This window comes from Abrus precatorius, unplaced genomic scaffold (genome assembly GCF_003935025.1).
Source record: "Abrus precatorius isolate BTA unplaced genomic scaffold, Abrus_2018 Scaffold2, whole genome shotgun sequence".
In the NCBI taxonomy this organism is placed as follows: Eukaryota; Viridiplantae; Streptophyta; class Magnoliopsida; order Fabales; family Fabaceae; genus Abrus; species Abrus precatorius.
The window spans coordinates 3,128,102-3,147,380 of record NW_020874362.1 but is presented as its reverse complement, the minus strand read 5'-3'; the positions used below and the strand labels follow the sequence as shown (position 1 = coordinate 3,147,380).

The 19,279-nt window shown below is 28.5% G+C and overlaps 2 protein-coding genes across 2 annotated transcripts; both read right to left on the bottom strand.

Moving 5' to 3' along the window:
• Nucleotides 1-5,436: 5,436 nt before the first annotated feature.
• LOC113858216 (LOB domain-containing protein 25-like) lies at nucleotides 5,437-6,069 on the bottom strand. Its single transcript, XM_027490743.1, has one exon. It carries the CDS (start codon nucleotides 6,067-6,069, stop codon nucleotides 5,437-5,439), a length of 633 nt encoding a protein of 210 aa, XP_027346544.1.
• Nucleotides 6,070-10,643: 4,574 nt separating this feature from the next.
• On the bottom strand, nucleotides 10,644-11,534 carry LOC113858214 (protein ASYMMETRIC LEAVES 2-like). The gene has a single exon (XM_027490739.1). The coding sequence runs from the start codon at nucleotides 11,532-11,534 to the stop codon at nucleotides 10,644-10,646; it is 891 nt and encodes a 296-aa protein (XP_027346540.1).
• Between the last annotated feature and the right edge of the window lie 7,745 nt (nucleotides 11,535-19,279).

Below are 19,279 nucleotides of genomic sequence, written 5' to 3'. Positions count from 1 at the left end.
AAAAATACTTTCAAAAGGCGTTGTGTTGAGATGTCTACTCTTGAGATGTCTACTCTTCCTGCTTGTTTGTGGAGAAGATATTTGGGAGAATTTCACACTTGCCATTTAGATGGAAATCTTAAAGGAGGAAGCTACCTGAGTTCGGTAAACATCATAATTTGACTAAAAAACGTATATTTTGAAAGTTTTCTTATTGAAAAACACATCTCCTTCATCATAACATTGATGTCATGCATACTGAGAGAAATGTGTTTATGAATATGTTTGACACTGTTATAGATATTAAGGGTAAGACAAAAGATATAGTCAATGGAAGATTAGATTTAGCAAAGTTATGCAAAAGGAAGGATCTTGAATTAAAAGATTTTGGAGGTGGCAAATTTATGAAACCAAAAGCTAAATATGTTTTAATTAAGTAAAAAAGAATAAGTGTATGTCGGTGGATTAAACATCTTAATTTTTTAGATGGTTATGCATCAAATTTAAATAGATGTGTTGATATGAAAGAAGCAAAGTTGCATGAAATGAAAAGTCATGATTGTCATATATTCATATAGCGATTACTTCTCATTGCATTTGATAGTTTATCAAATACTATTTGGAAACCACTTGTTGAGCTTAGCCACTTTTTCAAAGAATTGACTTGCACTACATTATACATAAACAAGTTAATAGATATGAAATGTGTTATCCTTGTGTTATTAGAACAAATATTTTCGCCATTTTTTTTTATTCAATAGAGCATCTTCCAATTCACTTGCCTTATGAAGCACGAGTTGGTGGTCCAGTTCAATATCATTGGATGTATCCATTCGAGAGGTATAAATTTTTAAACAAACTAAATATAAAGTTATTTTTTATCTTTATTAGTATATTTTTAATCAATTATAATGTATCCATTTAGGTTCTTGTAATCTTTGAAAGAAAAAGTGAAGAACAAGGACAGAATAGAGGGTTCTATTTGTGAAGCCTATTTAGTAGAAGAAACATCTACTTTTGCTTCATTTTACTATTCATCAAACATAGATTCAAGAAGGACTATAATTACATGTAATTTTGAAGGCAAATGTTGTTCATCTAGTCCTCTAATCTTTATTTTTAATTTCTAGCACACAGTTGTGGCAAATCCTATGAATATTACTTCGAAGAACATGAGTTGAAAGTTGCTCATTTATATGTTCTACAAAATTGTGAAGAAGTAGAGCTATATTTAGAGTAAGTTAATCAATGTCTTACTGCATTCAATTAGATAATTTTAGCTAAATATTTTTTTTTTATTCCTAACATGTTTTGTCCAATATTTGTAATATTTATTTTGAACTCCTACAAGAGCTTCAACATGATATTTTAGACTTTCAAATTGACGAAAAAATTGCCTCTCATTTTCCTAGTTGGTTCAAAGGATATGTACATCCCTCTTTCTTTTAATATAATATTCAAGTAATGTTATACCTAATTTTTTATTATGTTTAATTTTATATTTGATAAATAGGTTCAAAATCTAGAAAATCAAATTGAAGAACAACTATTGATTTTGTTGGCATGGGGACCATTAAGAAGGGTTGAGTCCTGGCCTATTTACATCATAAATGGGTATAAATTTCACACAAAAGTATGAAAACTTCTAATTATAGTGTTTGTGTACGAGGAACACACGATGTATTAGAATATGACTTTTATGGAATGTTGACTGATATTATTGAATTAGAGTATATTGGCATACCCATTAAAAAGTTAGTATTCTTTAAGTTGTCATTAAGACTAAGGCACGCAATGCAATAAGTAATAATTTGTTTGATCAAGTTGACATTGAAAATCTATATCAAGATGTACATGTTGTTGATGACCTTCATGTAATATGTTATTTAATTTTTTAGGATCAGTTTATTCAACATTGAACTAAAGCCCATGCACATGACGATGATGATAATGGTGAAGAGGGTGCCTTAGGTGACCATTCTTTAGCTGTTGACAATGCTATTTTTTTAAAAGTTATTGAAGGAAGAAACAAGAAAGGTCATGTGTATGGGGTAGGACAATTAGATGAAGAGTTTGTAATCTTATCCTCTCCTTGTACGCATTCTAATATTAGTTCCAGTGTTCACTGTCAGCAAATCATTGCTAACTTTAATGCAAAATTAGCAACGAATGACAAACACATTGATACTATGTAGTCTGAATCATAGAGTACCAATTCAAAGACAACTGAGGACATTCTTTATAACATGTTAAACACTTGGGAATTTCAACCAGTACTCAAGTGGATAATTCTCATATTAGGTGATGATGTTGGTTCTCCTCATTATAACATTGATTTACTTTTATGATTTAGGACTTTATTTTTATTTGTTATGTCAATGATTATTCCCTTCATATTTTTTGAGCTATACTTTGTTATGGAGTTAAATATTTATTGTTATGGATTCTATAATTATTTTACTTCTTTAAATGTATTTTTTATCATGTTTGTAGTTTTGGACTATTAGCAAGTTTTGCTAAATATCACATCTTATATAAACATGTTTAGTTAAACAAACAGGTCTTGTTAAAAAAAAATTTTAGAAAAATTAAATTATTCATTATAATTAACCACCAAATTTAACCACTGAATTAGTGACTGATTTTGCTACAGATGTTTGTTGCATCTTAGCCATAAAAATTGCAACTGAATAAGGTAGACGCAAAACTGCAATCGACTTAGCTACCAAAATGCTTGTAGCAGAATATAACCACTTAGCAACTAAATTAACAAACGAAAAAGGGGTTGCAATTAGTAATAGAAATAGGTGGTCACAATTATAGACTGAAATAGCAACCAGGTAGGTAGGTGATGACTAAATGGCGACCAAAATTTTTTGATTGTTAAATTTAAATTTCTGCAACCAAATACATTTTTGGTCGCTAAAGATGTTTGCGACTAATATATTAGCCACCTAACATAATTGGTGGCTAAAAAAATTCGCAATCAAATTTTATATTTTAGCCACCGATTTTGTGAGTTACTAAATGCATTTTTTCTTATTGTGACTCAAACACGACACAACTAATGGAACATGTTCTTGTCATTATCTCGAAAACGATTATACACTTCAAAGAAAAGGATTCTAGCGTCCACCTTACTTCTAGGAACGTCACCATAGCGACCCTCATGGAAGGGGAGAAGGTGGTAGCAATTTTGGTGCGCATTGACAATCAAATTTGATGGTCGTTGGCGAAAAACAAGTTAGTGATGAAACTAGATGAGTCTCATTGCTACTTTATGAGGTTTCAAAAAAGCACGGGGAGAATGAGTTGAAAGTGTTGAATTATAGGTTCATGCTGGCGGTGAAAGGGCAAGAGAGGGTGCTTAAGGAACTGGATGAAGTTTTGTAGAAGTATTGCTTTGTATCAGAAGAGAGTGAAGGGTGTGTGTGGGTGGAAGGTGTTGGATGGGTCTGTTGAAGGAAACTTCATCTTAAATTTTAGTAATTTATTTACCATAAAATCATATCAATTATCATAATTCATCTACTACTTATTTAAACGTATTACTTTGCATACCACTTTGCTTATTCAAGTAAAATAAAGGAGGTTAAAATTCACCCATATCAATTACTTCGAGTGAACAAGAAATATGTGAATAATAAATAAGAAATTTTAATGTAAAATTTTAACTAAATCCAATTTAAACCAAAAATAAAACAAAATATATAGAAAAATCTTCGTTTATGTTTCAAAGTCAAAAACTTAAGCCAACAGGTAAGATAAAAAGATAAAATAGGTAACACAGTATATGGAACTCCAAAATTCACCTACTTTTTTATGACTATTGTGCCCCTTTATAATAGTGTTAGCATTATTAAGAAACGCTAAGCTATTACTAGATGAACAAATACAAGAACAAAACATCAGAGAAAAAGTACTATGCGCATCACTCACAAGTCTCCCTATACGTCATCATTTCGAGGAAGTAATTCTGGTAAGATGAAGCTGCATGCAAAGAAAGTTTTACGTAGAAATTGCAGACATGCACGATATGAATCTAAAGTAAGATACATTCATGTAACTGGATTGCAAAAGTAGATATGACTATACATTCAGTAGTAAAATAAAGTGGACCTTCTTTAAATTGATTTTAATTATCTGGATTTTATAATATAATTTTGGATGTGGATTAGATTTGGGCCAGCAAATCCAATTATATTCAACATGCCTACAAATGACATGAAAGAATGAGAATACTAGCTAAAAAATGGTATAATTAGGGATAAAAGAAAGAAATTAAACTCATGTTAATTAATTACACAAATAAGAAAAGGAATAATTGTAAATGGCTTAGAAAGAGACTTGTGAGAGCATTTCAAGCAGGACAAATTAGTTCAATTAGTTGAAAGATAAATATAGTACGTGAAGAGCTCAAAAGAAATGAAATGGCATTTAATACATGAGTAATAGTCATTAAAATTTTCTGCTTATTAGTTTAATTCTTAAAATTAGTTAATGTAAAAAATCAGTCATTTAGAGTTTATTTATTTTCTGTTTTAAAAAATATTTTTTTATTTTTAAATGTAAAAAAATAAATTTGTTTGTTAACATAATTTTTTTCATTTTCATTTTCTTCTTAAAAATAAATTTTTTAAAATATTTTAAAATATAATTTTTAAAAATTAAAAACTAAAATAGAACCAAACATATCCTTAAATTCTTAAAATTGTTAAAAAAAAATATTGTCTCTAAATTATAAAAAATAATATAATTTATAAAATTATAAATATCTACCATTTTAGTCCTTAATATTGTGAAAAATAATTTTTAATCTCTAAAACTATTAGAAATTAAATCAAATTTATTAATTTTTGTTAAACTCATCCAACAACATATTTAATGTAATAAACTAAGGACTCGTATATGATGTAAAATTATATGGGTCATTGAACAAAATTCTTGAAGTTGATTTCCAAGATATTAAACATGGAAAAAGGTTATTCGCACAAACCGGAAAACATTAAGCATTTACATTACTAGCATTTTTTTAATAAGTATCTTGCACACGAGGGAATACATTTCGAGCATAGAACTAGCTCCCTTACATCGATTTTTTCTATTCACAAAATTCAAACATGTATCACTTGATCATGCACACTATTAGCATTTTTTTCAACCATATATAATACTTAGAATTCTTAGAGTTTTTCATTTAGATATATATATATACATGATGATTTTATTTTGAAAATTTTCAAGTCACGCATCGCATACGCCACCCAACACATTAGTACATAAAACAAAACGGAATAGACGCATATATTTCAGATATATATATTACAAACCCAAATTCCATGGGAGATGCAGCGATAGAATAAACCATATTGTTTAAAATTTGTTTGACATACTGTGAATGCAAAATCCATAAATTAAAGCTAAAAGAGCAAGGCACATCCTATCCTCACGTTAAGACTATGGTTTTGAGTTTGACTGATCCAGTAGTTGTTGTTGTGCCCCACTGTCATTGTGGGTAGCATGAGGAACACGATGTTCCCCTTGTTGCTGCTGCATCTGAGAAGTGTCAACAGAACCACCCACACCCACCACCTTATACACAGCATTGAACTTCATCTCTTGGTCTTGCCGCTGAGGGTCAAGAATCAAAAAAGGAGGTGCCATTTCGTGTCCACTGTAAGTAAAAACAGGTGGATACGAATGAGGCATGAGAATGCTTGTAGGATTCAGCAAAAACGCTTCCATAACATGAGGGCTAACGTAGGAGGATAGTTCCTTCTTCGCCTTTTCAAGATCCGTTTGGAGTTGATGGAGCTTGTTTTCAAACTCGGTGATTAAAGCGATGCAACCATGCACGGGGTCCCTCACACGTGCCTCCGCCTGGTACACGAGCGTCTTGATTATGTTCTCACGTGCCTCCTCCGGAACACGCTTCAGAATACTTGCCACGTGTCCCGATCCGAACACGTGGTGCATGCACTCGAACTGTTGCCGGTTTTCCACCGGAAAGTGCGGCGCGAACAGGCACTCTGCCACGCACTTTCGCCGCAAACTCTTGCATGCTCCACAGGGTGTACTCCTCGTTGTCATCTTCCTTTATCTTCTCCTAAATCAATAACTCCCAATAATCATTCAATTAGCCAAATGCTCACGGATTCAAAATCATTACATGTTACAAAATATAATGCATTAATAACAGAGTAAAATACAAATGACTCCCGTAACGATAATTGATCGATAACAAAAATTCTTTGTTAAAATCATGATCGGGCGTGGAGATTGAGGAACTATTGAGATAAAATGATATTGAGGAGGATTATTCAACGGCGATGCACCGTTCTTGATGTGAAACTAACTTTCAAAAAGAGTTTAAAACATTAATTTCATTTGAAACGAAATTTTTCTTTCTTTTTTATCCCCTGTTTTGGGGAAAACTTGCACCAGTGAATTTAGATACGACACCTTTGCACTGCGATGAAACATGAAAACAAAGAGAGAGCGAGAGAGCTTACAATGGTGTGAAACCAAGGCCACAACGTTTAGCATAGAACTTTCAGTGTTGTGAGGTTAAATACGATTATGTTCTTTTTATAACTTTTCATTTATGTACTGTTATGAGAAGATAGCACTAATATTAAATATTGATTTGACATGTATGGAAAAAAAATTAAGCATTTAATTAATTAAAAATTTATAAATATTTTGTAAATTTAATTATAAAACATTTCCCGATACGGTATCTGGCTTTGATTATAAAATCTAGTAATAATAATTATTCATGACAAATATACATTTTTATCTGGACACGCACGATAATAAAAGATAAACATGTTTGAGCAATTAAAAATATTATAAATGAAAAAATTTAAACCTAAATATTCGAGATCATAAATTAAATTATAATAATTTTATGTTAGCTTATTCACACCCATAAAAATAAATATCGTCGTTAAATATTTTCAATTAGTATATAAAAAAGAGCATATTTATTTACTCTAAACGTAAATTTTAGAAACTTAATTCATTCAATGAATATTTTATTTAAAATAAATCTAATAAATTAATTCTTTAATATTTTTATAATCATTTATGTTAAAGATTAGATATTTATAATTATGCAATCGTATAGTAAACATTTATTTATACTGTCACACACAGAGACACACGTATATATATCATAAATTAAAATAAAAGTAATTAATGATCATTTAATTTTAAAATAACATAATTTAACAAAATATTAAATATTTTCAAAAACTTACTAAATGAAATAAAGTTAACAAAAAAAATTCAAAACAATGCATCCCCACCATAAATATTTCACGGTATAGTATGTAATTTTATTACCCCGAAACATTAATATAAACATTTCATTTAATGCACATGAAAAATAATTTTATAATAATGTAAAGAAAAATAAAAGTTTAATTATCTGTATTCTCAATATCGCATCTACGTTATTTCCAAAAAAAATACTGAAATTAGTTCCATTTATTAGTACGGGTAAAAAACACATTAGTTTCAATCTAATAATTTGAAAAATATTAAAATCGTAAAAATCACATCTTATCATCTTTTTGTAGAACATCTCATTACATGTTTATGTTTTTTTTATCGTACAAACAACAAAACCATAAGATTGATCACGTAATTATAAGGTTTAGTTATTTTATATAAATTTTTAAAAAATATTTATAAAAAAAATAAGGAGTAACATAACTAATTTTTTCTCATGACTTAAAATTAATGATTTATACAATTCATATTTACTTCTTTACTTTTTGTATTACAGGAGTACTCAGTAAAAGTTAATTCAAACTAGGTCTAATTGATTGAGAAGTTTGAACAATCATATGTTTTATCATTTGAACATTAAAAAATTGATAGTATATATATGTTGTATATAATTTTTTTTTTTCTATACTCATATTTTAAAATGCCTTACAAAATAAATAAAAATATTTATTGTTGTCTTACTTAAATGTAGAAAAACAAGATTTCTGAAATTTTGTTGTCTTAAAAAAATTATTTGTTTTAATGATTTAATATAAATTTTTTTGGAATATACACTTTTCATCATTTAGTGTGAATTATATGTGATTTTAATTTTTAAAATTTTAGTTAATTTATTAAGTTAAAATTGATTAAATGCAATTTTGTTATTACTTTTCTTCCATATGAAATCTTTAAATTATTATGTTTTGTTCAAATATTTTATAAATAAAATAATTAAATTATTTTAATTTTTTCTATCAAAATTTATTAAGTAAAACATTAATTTTGATGAGACTGTTCTTGAGCAACCTCTAATCTGACCAACAAAATTGCGACTAGCAGAAGAAGGAAGCTGTGTGGGAGAATCAAGAGAGAGGCCTTTTGTTACTAAGGATAATACAGTAATATCAACATTTACACATGAAAGTAATTATACGCTCCATCCCATACTCCCCAATTTAGGAGAAATGAGATAACGATTGATTTAGAAGGCCATCATCTTCTATTGCCTTTAATTTTAAAATCTAAATAATGAAACTTAAGATTACTTTTTTTTTTTTTTTCATTTCTCTCTATGCCATTATCTTTCATTTATGTGAATATAACATTAAAAAATTAATAAAAATGCTTTCCTTTTCATTTTATTTCTTTCCATTCCATTATCTTCATCAATCTAAACAAAATCTAAAAAATTATCTTAACAATACTTAAAATACTGCATTTAAATTTTATTTCTTTAACGAACCTCTAAAAAGTACAGGAAAAAAAAATTATAATAGAATGAATAAGATGAAGCTGGAAATGAACATAATAACGCCTTAATTGAAAGCTATCTGAATTCTCATTTACAATTTTGTTTCAGCAAAAAGCAGACTAGCTGAGACATACAATATACTTCTATTTCCCAATATATGTCGGTATCTTACTTTTTAAAATGTAAGCACCTTGAAAATCTTATTTGATGTCAAAAACAACTGAACAATGAAGGATTTGTGAATCTCACATGGATGGTATACTCCTCAGGCTCTCTATCTATATATCCATTTGCATTCGACAGCAAACTGCGGAAGATCTGCAGAAGAAAGCCAAACAAAGGTATTAAGAAATGTCTCCTGCATCTAATGCCATCAATTACGTGACAATATCAATATAAAGGAATTAAATAAATACTGAAATACTACTTATTGATATTACCCACATAGTGATACAGCAATTTCATACATGTTTGTTTATCTTTTAAATAAATGGAAAATAAAGAATATGGTGTTCACCAATTACATGACTAAGAGTAACTCTGTACTTGACCCAAAAAAAAGTGTAATTAATTCTACATTGTTTGTCTCAGCACACTTTTTGAGTTTTCTTTCCTTTTTTCTTTTTATTTACACACAATTTAGTTATACATATATTTGATTGAAATAAAAAATTTTATTCGAATCCATCCGAAAATTGGACACATCTGAAATCCACGAACATCTTTGTACTAGCAAAGCCTTTTTTTCAATGAGACAAAACATAAACTTACTTGAAAGAATAAATATGTATGGCAAACCATGATTAAAGTGTCATGTAACTGTCTGATATTTCATTAACTCATAAAAGGAGTGGGTGTGTATAGGTCAAGATTTATGGATGCCACAGAAGCAGACAAAATCTGTTGAACCCACAATGGATTTATCTTGCACTTTACATCCCAACCTTTTGGCTGGCATATCGGTTTCCTCAAATTCTCTTTCACACAGCATATAATTTCATTAGGTAAAGAAGGACAATCTTATCGACGCTAATTAATAATATTAAAAAAAAGGAACTAATCTGACTGCATAGCATTGGTCTTATAAAAAGGAACCCCTGGTGACCATAATGGTTGTTACTAAGTCACCATAACATTTTTCTTTGGTTATAAAAGAATGTGGAAGTTGTCAAACTTGTCATGTTCATATTAGAGCATGTCTTACTGTTTTAAGCGAATGATTTCTAACTGTATTTTGTCAACAAAAGGATGATTGATAAGAATCAAACACAATATTTTAACAGTTAGATCCTAAGTAGGGTTACGATTGATTAATACTCGTCATTGCATTTTAATTAGCAGAACATAAGATAAGTAGATTATATGATGGAAAATCCAAAGTGGCATTTATTACTCAAGTGATAGTTATGAATCAACCTCGGGAGAAATTCTCAAGCTTTTCTCTGAAATAAAGAGCTACTTTCATTATTTTATTTTATTTTTGGTAAATAAGTTATCTTTTGCTACTCATTATTAAATGTGTATGAACTAAATTATCGCTTTCTTGTATTTAATACCATAGCTAAGGTGGCACAGTTCAATTGCGGTTAAACACCTAACAATGTCTCCTGCTACGACCATCAATTAATCAATCTCGTTGTAAAAAGACCATTCCCCTATAGACTGTTTCAGTCATAACATTAAGCTAGCAAAGCAAACAATGGTATATTCGTTATTTTCTTTTATTAATAATGTTGTATATCTTATCGGTATTCTCCACAAAAAAGGTAAGATTTGAAGTGTTTTGTAGACCAAGAGAACGTGATTATAGGAATGCTTAAACGTTGAATATTATGATGAACCTATAATCTAAGTTGAAGTGCATACCTGTATTATATGTTTGAAGTAAGTGCATGATAGCTGCAAAATTGAGAAATCAAGAGGGACCAATACTCCTAGTATCCTCAGTTATTTCAGAGTGTAGCTGTGATTGCTGTGTATGTTGGTGCTGCGGTGAGAGAAGAAGCTGCGCCTCAATTGGATGGAGGTGAGAATGAGGAACATGGTGTTCCCCTTGTTGCTGCTGTTGCATCTGATAAGGAGCAACATTCTCGAAGGTTCCAAGAGCCAAAGAAGGAGACAACTCACCTCCAGTCCCGCCCATCTGGTTCCCGAACACACCCACATGCTCCAACCCATTATTAAACTTCATAAACTCTTCTTGCTGCTCATAGTTCCGAAGCAAAACCTGTTGCTGATACGGATGCTGATGCTGTTGCTCTCTATCTGCAGCTAACTGCTGAGCTTGTAGAAACTCCTGTTGCTGAGAGTCACGAATCATTAACTGGCCACCGCCATGACCAACCAAAACGGGTTGCGGCACGTTGTTATCCCCAAAATTGTTGAAAACAGATTGATGCAAATGCGGCATGAGAACACCAGAGGATGATAACATTCCAGGATTGGCCAAGAGAACTTGCATTGCCTGGGGGCTAATGTAGCTGGCTAATTCCTTCTTGGCGTTGTACAGATCCGTTTGGATTTGACGGAGACGGTGTTGTAGCACTGAGATGAAGCCCACGCACCCGTACACGGGGTCCCTTATACGCGCCTCTGCCTCGTACGCCAGAGACTTAACGGCGTCGTCTCGCTGCGTGGCGCTTAGTTCTTTCAGCAGTTTTGTAACGTTGCTCGCCCCGAACACTCGGTGCACGCACTCGAACCGTTGCGGGTTGTCTGGTGGAAAATACGGCGCGAACACGCACTCCCGCGTGCACTTCCTCCGTAGAGACTTGCACGCCGCGCAAGGTGAATTCGGAGACGACATCTTCTTCCTATCTCTCTCTCTCTCTCTCACCGTAACCTAAACCAATAATTACAAAATAATAAAAATAATTATTTATTATTGGCTATGGTCATGGTAATTAATAGTTTAATGAGAATGCATGGAAATTGGAGATAACGTTATGATAATTCAACGAAGTTCGCGTACAGATTATTGAATGAGAAGCAAACGATTCAAATTTAAAAAAATCGAGGTCATAAGAACTATAAGAGCATCGCCATCATCAAGGCCAATACGTCCTTCATATGAAAAACGACACCGGATGAGCCAAACCTGTTATTTTCATCAATTCCGTTTTTTGGGGGCCTGGAAAGTTGCAGTGGTGAATCTCGATACGGCACCGTTTCCAAGTTACGAATGATGAAGGCGAGAAAGAAGATTGGAATAGAGAGAGAGAGAGCTTACTGTGGGGTGAAATGGAGGCGAAAACGCATGAGATGGAATATTCACAGCTTGGTTTGGTTGAGGCTGAGAATGAGGAAGCGATGAAAGAGAGAGGAGGCGATTCTAGTTTCTTCTTCAACGCTACTGCCACAAGCGACCCTTCTTCGATCAATGTTAATTATTCTTATTTTCTTTTTCTTTTCTTTTTCTATTTATATGTGTGTAACTATTTTCAAAACTACCTGTATTACTTATTCATTTCATGCAATAAACGAAAATAAAACATGTAATACGATAAATATAATGACTTACATCTTAAAAATTATATTATATATTAAATTAAAATTAATTAATGACTGATTAACTAAATTTAAAACTATATAAAAATTTCTAGACTTTATTTCAACTCAATAAATAAATTTAAAAAATTAAACATGTATGAAAAGTTATTTAATAAAAAAATCTTATTAATACGATATCTAATTTTACTTTTAAAAAATTAATAATAAATAATTCATACATATAAAAAAGATTAGTAATTTAAGGAAAAATAAAAGATAAAAGATAAAAGATTTACTTATAAAATATTTTTTAATATGATATTTATATAATTTGAACGAGAATTTTCTCAAGTGGAGTTTTTACATGAGTGGGTATAATGAATCCATCCAATCCATTTAATTTTTTAAAAACAAAATCAACAATTAGTATTAAAATATTTTAAAAGAGTTTGTTTTACGAATTTTGAAATTACATTTCTCTCTTTCTTACTTCTTTTTGCATTACAAACTTATGACTATAACTATATTAAAATGTCTCTTTTAAGTTTGAAATACGTGATAAGAAGGAAATTAAGGGTTAAAAAATGCTAATAACTCAATCTTTGTAATTGGTTCGGTTAAAACAAGTTAAACCAATTTTTAAAGAGCAATTAATGTTTGAGGTAAGTACTTGACTTTTTAAATTTTCAACTAATAACAAAATATATATATATATATATATATATATATTAAATAGTGTATTCAAAATAATATATTACTAGCAATTGTTATGAAAGGTAACAATGGACTAATTATAGTCGAATCTGTTTATTCCCTCATGTTTAATATCATTTGATTGAAATAATTGTTTTGATTGTGGTGGACACTATTGGTCTCAAATACTAGTAATAAACAGTCATTTGTTGTCCATCACATACTTGATGTAAGGGAAAGAAAAATGAGATTACAACAAATGTATTATTTTAATGATTAATGTAGATTTAATATAATGATTATAGCTTCTTTTCTACTTAAAAAGCTAGGAGAAAATGGTTTTTTTCAATGCAAAAGGCCTGAAGGTTTAAATAATTCGATGGCTTTATATGCAACAATTATCTTATGAACATTTGAAACATGAGTTATTGGTACCGAACACCTAGCTTTCAATTCAATCGTTACCTACACTCAAAATGTGAGATAAACTTATAGATAATAAATATCTAGAATGTTTAATTCTTCTAATTTGGGCTGGGTGCACGTATATGTAGTAAACTAATTAGAGTAACTAATTACTTAATTAAGCAATTAGTTTAGTAAGAATTGTAGTTAATTAATTATTAAAATATCATGGGTAAACAACTATATATTTATTTCTTGCATGATCCTTTGAAGACTTAAACGTTCCGGAAAAAATTGTAACTTAACAACAGACTAATTTCCTTTTTGAAAACATTCATGTATTATAAATAAAATATGCATTCAATTTCAATATTTGTTCAATTTTAAACATGCTATATAGCTATTGTGACAATTCTTATGATTTTGAGAGGCATATATTATCCATAACACTTGAAGTATTATAGATATATTAAATTACATTTTAAAAAGTATATTATATATTAAATTAAAATTAATTAATGAAATATTAACTAAACTTTAGACTAGATAAAAATTTATAAACTTCATTTAATTAATAAGAACTTTCAACTTAATAAATAAATTCAAGAAATTCAATGTGTATGAAAAGTTGTTTAATAGAAATTTTTTTATAAGATTTACTTCTAGAGTGAGTCTAATTTGACACGTCTAAAATTTTGTGCTTCCATCTCTTGATGATGTCTCAAACCTTACACTCAAAAGTCTTATAATCCTATGAAGAGAAAAGGTTATAATAAAGTTTCGACGAAGGAAAGAAACTTGATGAATTGTAGTAAGAAGAAGGTGAAATGGATAAAGATATGATAAAGGATGGTTCGACAATAGTCATGGAAGAAGAACTTCCATTTGAAATTTCTATTCAACAAGTGATTTATAACTAATATGCACCTCCTTTAATATAATATGGAGATCAAGTTTTAGCCTTCCAAAGGTTAGACCTTATTTTAAGGATGATTGAATTGTTAAATTAATCTTGAAATATTTTAATATTTGACAAAAATATATTAAAGTAACAAGGAACATAGTCTAGAACAGATAATATATAAAAAAAATTGTATCTATAGAAGAATATAAGTGTTAGTATTCTTTTAAAACTACTAGCAACATTTATTATTACAAAAAAAATTTGTATTTAACAATAATAATTATCGTTAACAATATATATATATATATATCATAGCAATAAAAGTTGTTGTTGTAAATTATTTTTTAAATAATATTTATTGTAGTCATATCCTGATTTTTCTCAAGTCTAAGTAATATATTATTATTTTATAGCAATTCAAATTGTTGAGATAATATTTAACTATATATTTTTTTATTAATTTTTGTCATTATAAAAAATTTATGCATATTTAATTTTGTTATAATATAAATTATATTTTTATAATTGAAATTATTAATACCTATTAGTTTAATTGTTATAATTATTTAAAATTAAAGTATATAATAAAATTGAGTTTAACAAATGCCTAATTTTTTTATATCAAAACATGACAAATTTCAATCATTTTTCAATATACAAACAAATTTTTATAAGAAAAATATTAGGCCAAAAATTTAACAATCAAGTTAACTTTGTTACATTAATTATTATTTGAAAATTCTTCTATTCACATGGTGCATGTCATTAATTAGTTTATGTCATTAGATTAAATGTCTTATTTCTCTAATAAGCCACCAAAATTAATCTTTATCCTTATTCTTTTCATAAATTGCAATACTAACACAAGTCACACTTTAATGAAAAAAAAAACAAACAAACAAACCTGTAATAAAATGTAGTTTCAAAGTAAAATATATAATTCTAATGCTAAATTTGTAATTAGACCCTATTTTACAGCCCATATATTCATATTTGACCTATATTTTATTTGAAGTTTACACTAATTTATATATTAATTATGCAATTTGGTGTAAAGATGTTGCAAGTGGACTTTAAATGCGTTTTGGGCCCAAAACGATAGAAGATTAGAGTTTCGCAGCAGTCAGCACACTCAGACTCTTTCAACAAGCACGGGAGTACTTCGAGCCCATACACGATCGTGCTTAAGGCATTGCACGGCTATGCTCATCTGCGAGAAGCCCAATTATGAAGAGTCTTTAAAGTTTTCAAACCCTATTAAAAGAGGACCTCATGCCTCACATGAGACACCGTTTTTACCTTGGCTTTTGCTCTGGGATACATCTCATCTCGTCTCTCTTGCACGGGATCTTTGACACACTCTTGACGGGACTTGAAGCTTCGAGCGACCGTACTTGAAGACTGAGAACTCATCTCATTCTACTTTGCTATTTCTTTTAATTATGGCTTTATTTATGATTGTTTTAGTTCTTTTCTTTAGCATGAGTAACTAAGTCCATAGCTAGGGCTATGAAAACTATTGTTCATGAATTTATGAGGTTTTGAAGTTTGAATCTAAATTTGATTTCCGTTTCATAATTAAATTTTATCCTATTGTGCTTCTCTCTTAATCTTAATTAATTATATCGTCAGGCGACCGTACCTTGGTTAATTAATAGATCTATAGGGTAAAATGAGACAAAGGTTAGGTGGACCAAACCAATCTTTCTCTTCTAATCGTTATTAAATTAACAAGTTTATATGTTCCTTAAGCTTTCTTAAATTAATGTCTTGCATGATTATTAGAGATGTTAATTTAGATAAAAGAATATTAATATTGCATGACCATTGGATATTAATAGTATTCGTATGAATGATCAGTAATTACAAGAAAATCGGATTTAGAGTTAAACAGAAAAATAATATAAAGGATTGAATGAGAAAACTCATATACCTTAGATTCTTCTCTGATAAGTTTAACCAAGACATGCATTGTATTTCTTACTCTTAGTTTCATAATAGATTTTATAAATTCTTATTTTAATTAATCTCGTATCTTTGAAGCTTAAACAATTGAATTAGAAAATTCTTAATAATTGAAAAATAATTCTTGTGGGACGATATTTCATAAACTTAATTTAAAAACCCTTTATTACTTCTTGATTGGTATATTTGCCCTCCGAAATCACACTTTAATGAAAAAAAAAACAAACAAACTTTTAATCAAATGTAGTTTCAAAGTAAAATATATAATTCTAACATTAATTTCTTTATCAAATTTCACTTTGAAATTCTTGTAATATACTTAAAACAACATTAGTAGACTTGCAAAACATAAATATAAATATAAATTTTATTATCGAAACATGTATTTTATTATGAAACTAATAAAAAAAGATTAAATGATAAGATTAATTACTAAATTTTTTAACATAATTAAATATGAAAACTCTAATTGGTAACATATTTAAGACATAAACACATATTCTAATAAAAGAAAAAAAATATTTAAATTTACTTAATGACGTTTTTTATGTTTCAACTCCATCAACATTAAAAAAAATTCTCTATCTTTTAATTATTAATAATTTTAAATCTTCTAACGTGGATGTATTACATTTTTTTTAAATACTAGTGAAATATTTTAAAGTTAAATATTTTTAAATTTGCTAAGAACATCTTTGACAAGCTCTAGAATATTCAAAGACTTAATCAAAACATTTTAACTTTATACCTACAATTGAGAATCATGAAAGAAAAAATTATTTTAGATCATTTTTTTATATAATATTAATTATAAAATTGTTACTAAAATTATGGCTGATAAAATAAAGGATTTTCTTTCTTATTTAATCTCTAAAATCATTTTAGTTTTATTTTTGATAAACAAGGTATGCTAATTTTATTATGTTTCAAGAACTAATTCGTTCATTTAGTAAACTTAAAGGTAAAAACAACTATATGATTTCAAAACTTGATTAAAAAAGTTTATGACATAATAAATTAAAAATTATTTTTTATACTCTTATTAAAATTAGTCTGTAAGTCTAATTTGTTAAATTTGATTTATAATTGTTTTTTTTTCTTCTTTAATGAGTATTAATTGAAATAATTGTCTATTGAATAAATTGAAGCCATTTAGAGGAATTATGCAGAGAGATTATATCTCTTCCTATATTTTTATCTAACATATTGAGAATTCAATTCACTTAATTAAAGATAAAATATAAATTAGTGCATAGATCCTTTTATTTTTTTGTAAACAAGGTCCAAAAATTTATTACTTACTCTTTGTAAATGATATCATTTTAGTTGCTTAAGTTAATTTGCAACAAGCTAATTTTATTAACCAAGTCATGAATAACTTCTGCTCTATTTCAAGTTAAAAAGTTAATAAGGAGAAATTTAACTTGTTTTTCTTTAATAATATCAACTTTGATTCAATCAAAGATATTAGTGATTCTTTAGTAATTAATCCCTAAGAATTCTCATCCATGCACATGTGAGATTTCTAACAAAAATTCTTTAGTCTAATTGATAAAATTAGAAAAAAATTGTTTTATGGAAAATGAATTTTTTTGTCTATGTTGGTAAAGTGGTTCTAACTCAATTTAGCTTTTTTAGTATTTCTAATTATAGTATGCTATTGTTTAATTCTGTGTGTGATGAAAATAATTGGTTTTTTTATGTGATTTATTTGGACTTTTTAGATTCTATCTTCTAGCTTAGGGAAAAAATTGTACTTTCATATTTGACTAAGGGTCAGGATTTAGAGATATATATTCTTTAAATTTAACTTTCATGATGGAAGTTAGCTAGAGATTAATTACATCTCAAAATGACTTAAGGACCAAAGTGTAATTTAAACTAGGGAAGGATCTATATATGATAAATATCAACATGTATTTGATATATAGATACATATTCTTTCTAAATGACTTGATCTTTTCAAAGTCCTGCTTTGAAATCTTGGAGGTGGTTTAACTGCGAAATTCTGAACTAATAATTGAATCTATGATTTGGACAAGTTAATTCATTGTGCAAAAATTCCTATTTTTAAAGTATAGCAAGATTTACCTTATAGTTATCTTGCTTCCAATAAATAATGGAATTGGAATAAATTTACCCTATATTTTTATTGGTATATTTGTAACATTATTACTATTATTAAACTTCTTGATGTCTTATTTGAACTTACACCTTAGGTGTTCTTCCTGAAACAACCATGCAATTTTTTAAGATACTATTTATATGCTAATAATGTTTGAAAATCAAAATCAATGAAATAAATTTTTTTAGTACTAGTCTTAATGATTGGATAAGTATAATATGCAAGAGGAGAATAAAAATGGCTTATGTAATTGAAATGTTATCTTTAGGTTTATTATATGATTTCTTTGGAATGACATAATTTTTTTTATTCTTAGAAAAAAACTATTTATCGCTTCATGCTTTAATCTACAATATTACATGTGGCTAGTATATCATATGTTTTTACATAAAATGGAATGCTAACCTTTCCACTCTTTAAGAGATTGATAAATTATTCATTGGATTCTTCCAAATGCATGACAATTCAAACTCAATGTAGATGGCTCCTTTGCTCATATTATCAATAATGTTACTTGTAGGGGTCTGATAAGGAATGTAAATGGTAATTTCTTTACGGGGTACGTTAGCATATTAGGTTCATACTCTACTTTTGAAGCTTAATTATAGGTAGTCTTTTTGGAAGTCTAACCAGTAGTAAAGCATTGCATCCATTGTATTTGGAATAAGAATGATTCTAAGAAAACTCTTAATCTTATTTTGAATGTTCAAGCTTAGTTTTATCCTCTATATCACGTTATTTAGTTTATTCACTATTTACTGAAAAATGTACAAGTTGTTAAATTTGCTCATATTCGTAGGAAAACAAATTAATGTTTTGATAGACTAGCTAAATTGGCTCATAAAGACCTCAGACTATTTTAGCATAGACCAAGCTCCTTTGCCCTTATCTTGTTCTTCAAGCTTGATGTTTTGGGCATTGGATTCTTAGGTTTGGTGGCTAGTTTTTGCTTTTTGGACTTTAAGAGGAA

Bases quoted from the DNA above. Each gene is read 5' to 3' on its own strand.
- LOC113858216 (XM_027490743.1), bottom strand. From the start codon at position 6,069: ATGACAACGAGGAGTACACCCTGTGGAGCATGCAAGAGTTTGCGGCGA.
- LOC113858214 (XM_027490739.1), bottom strand. From the start codon at position 11,534: ATGTCGTCTCCGAATTCACCTTGCGCGGCGTGCAAGTCTCTACGGAGG.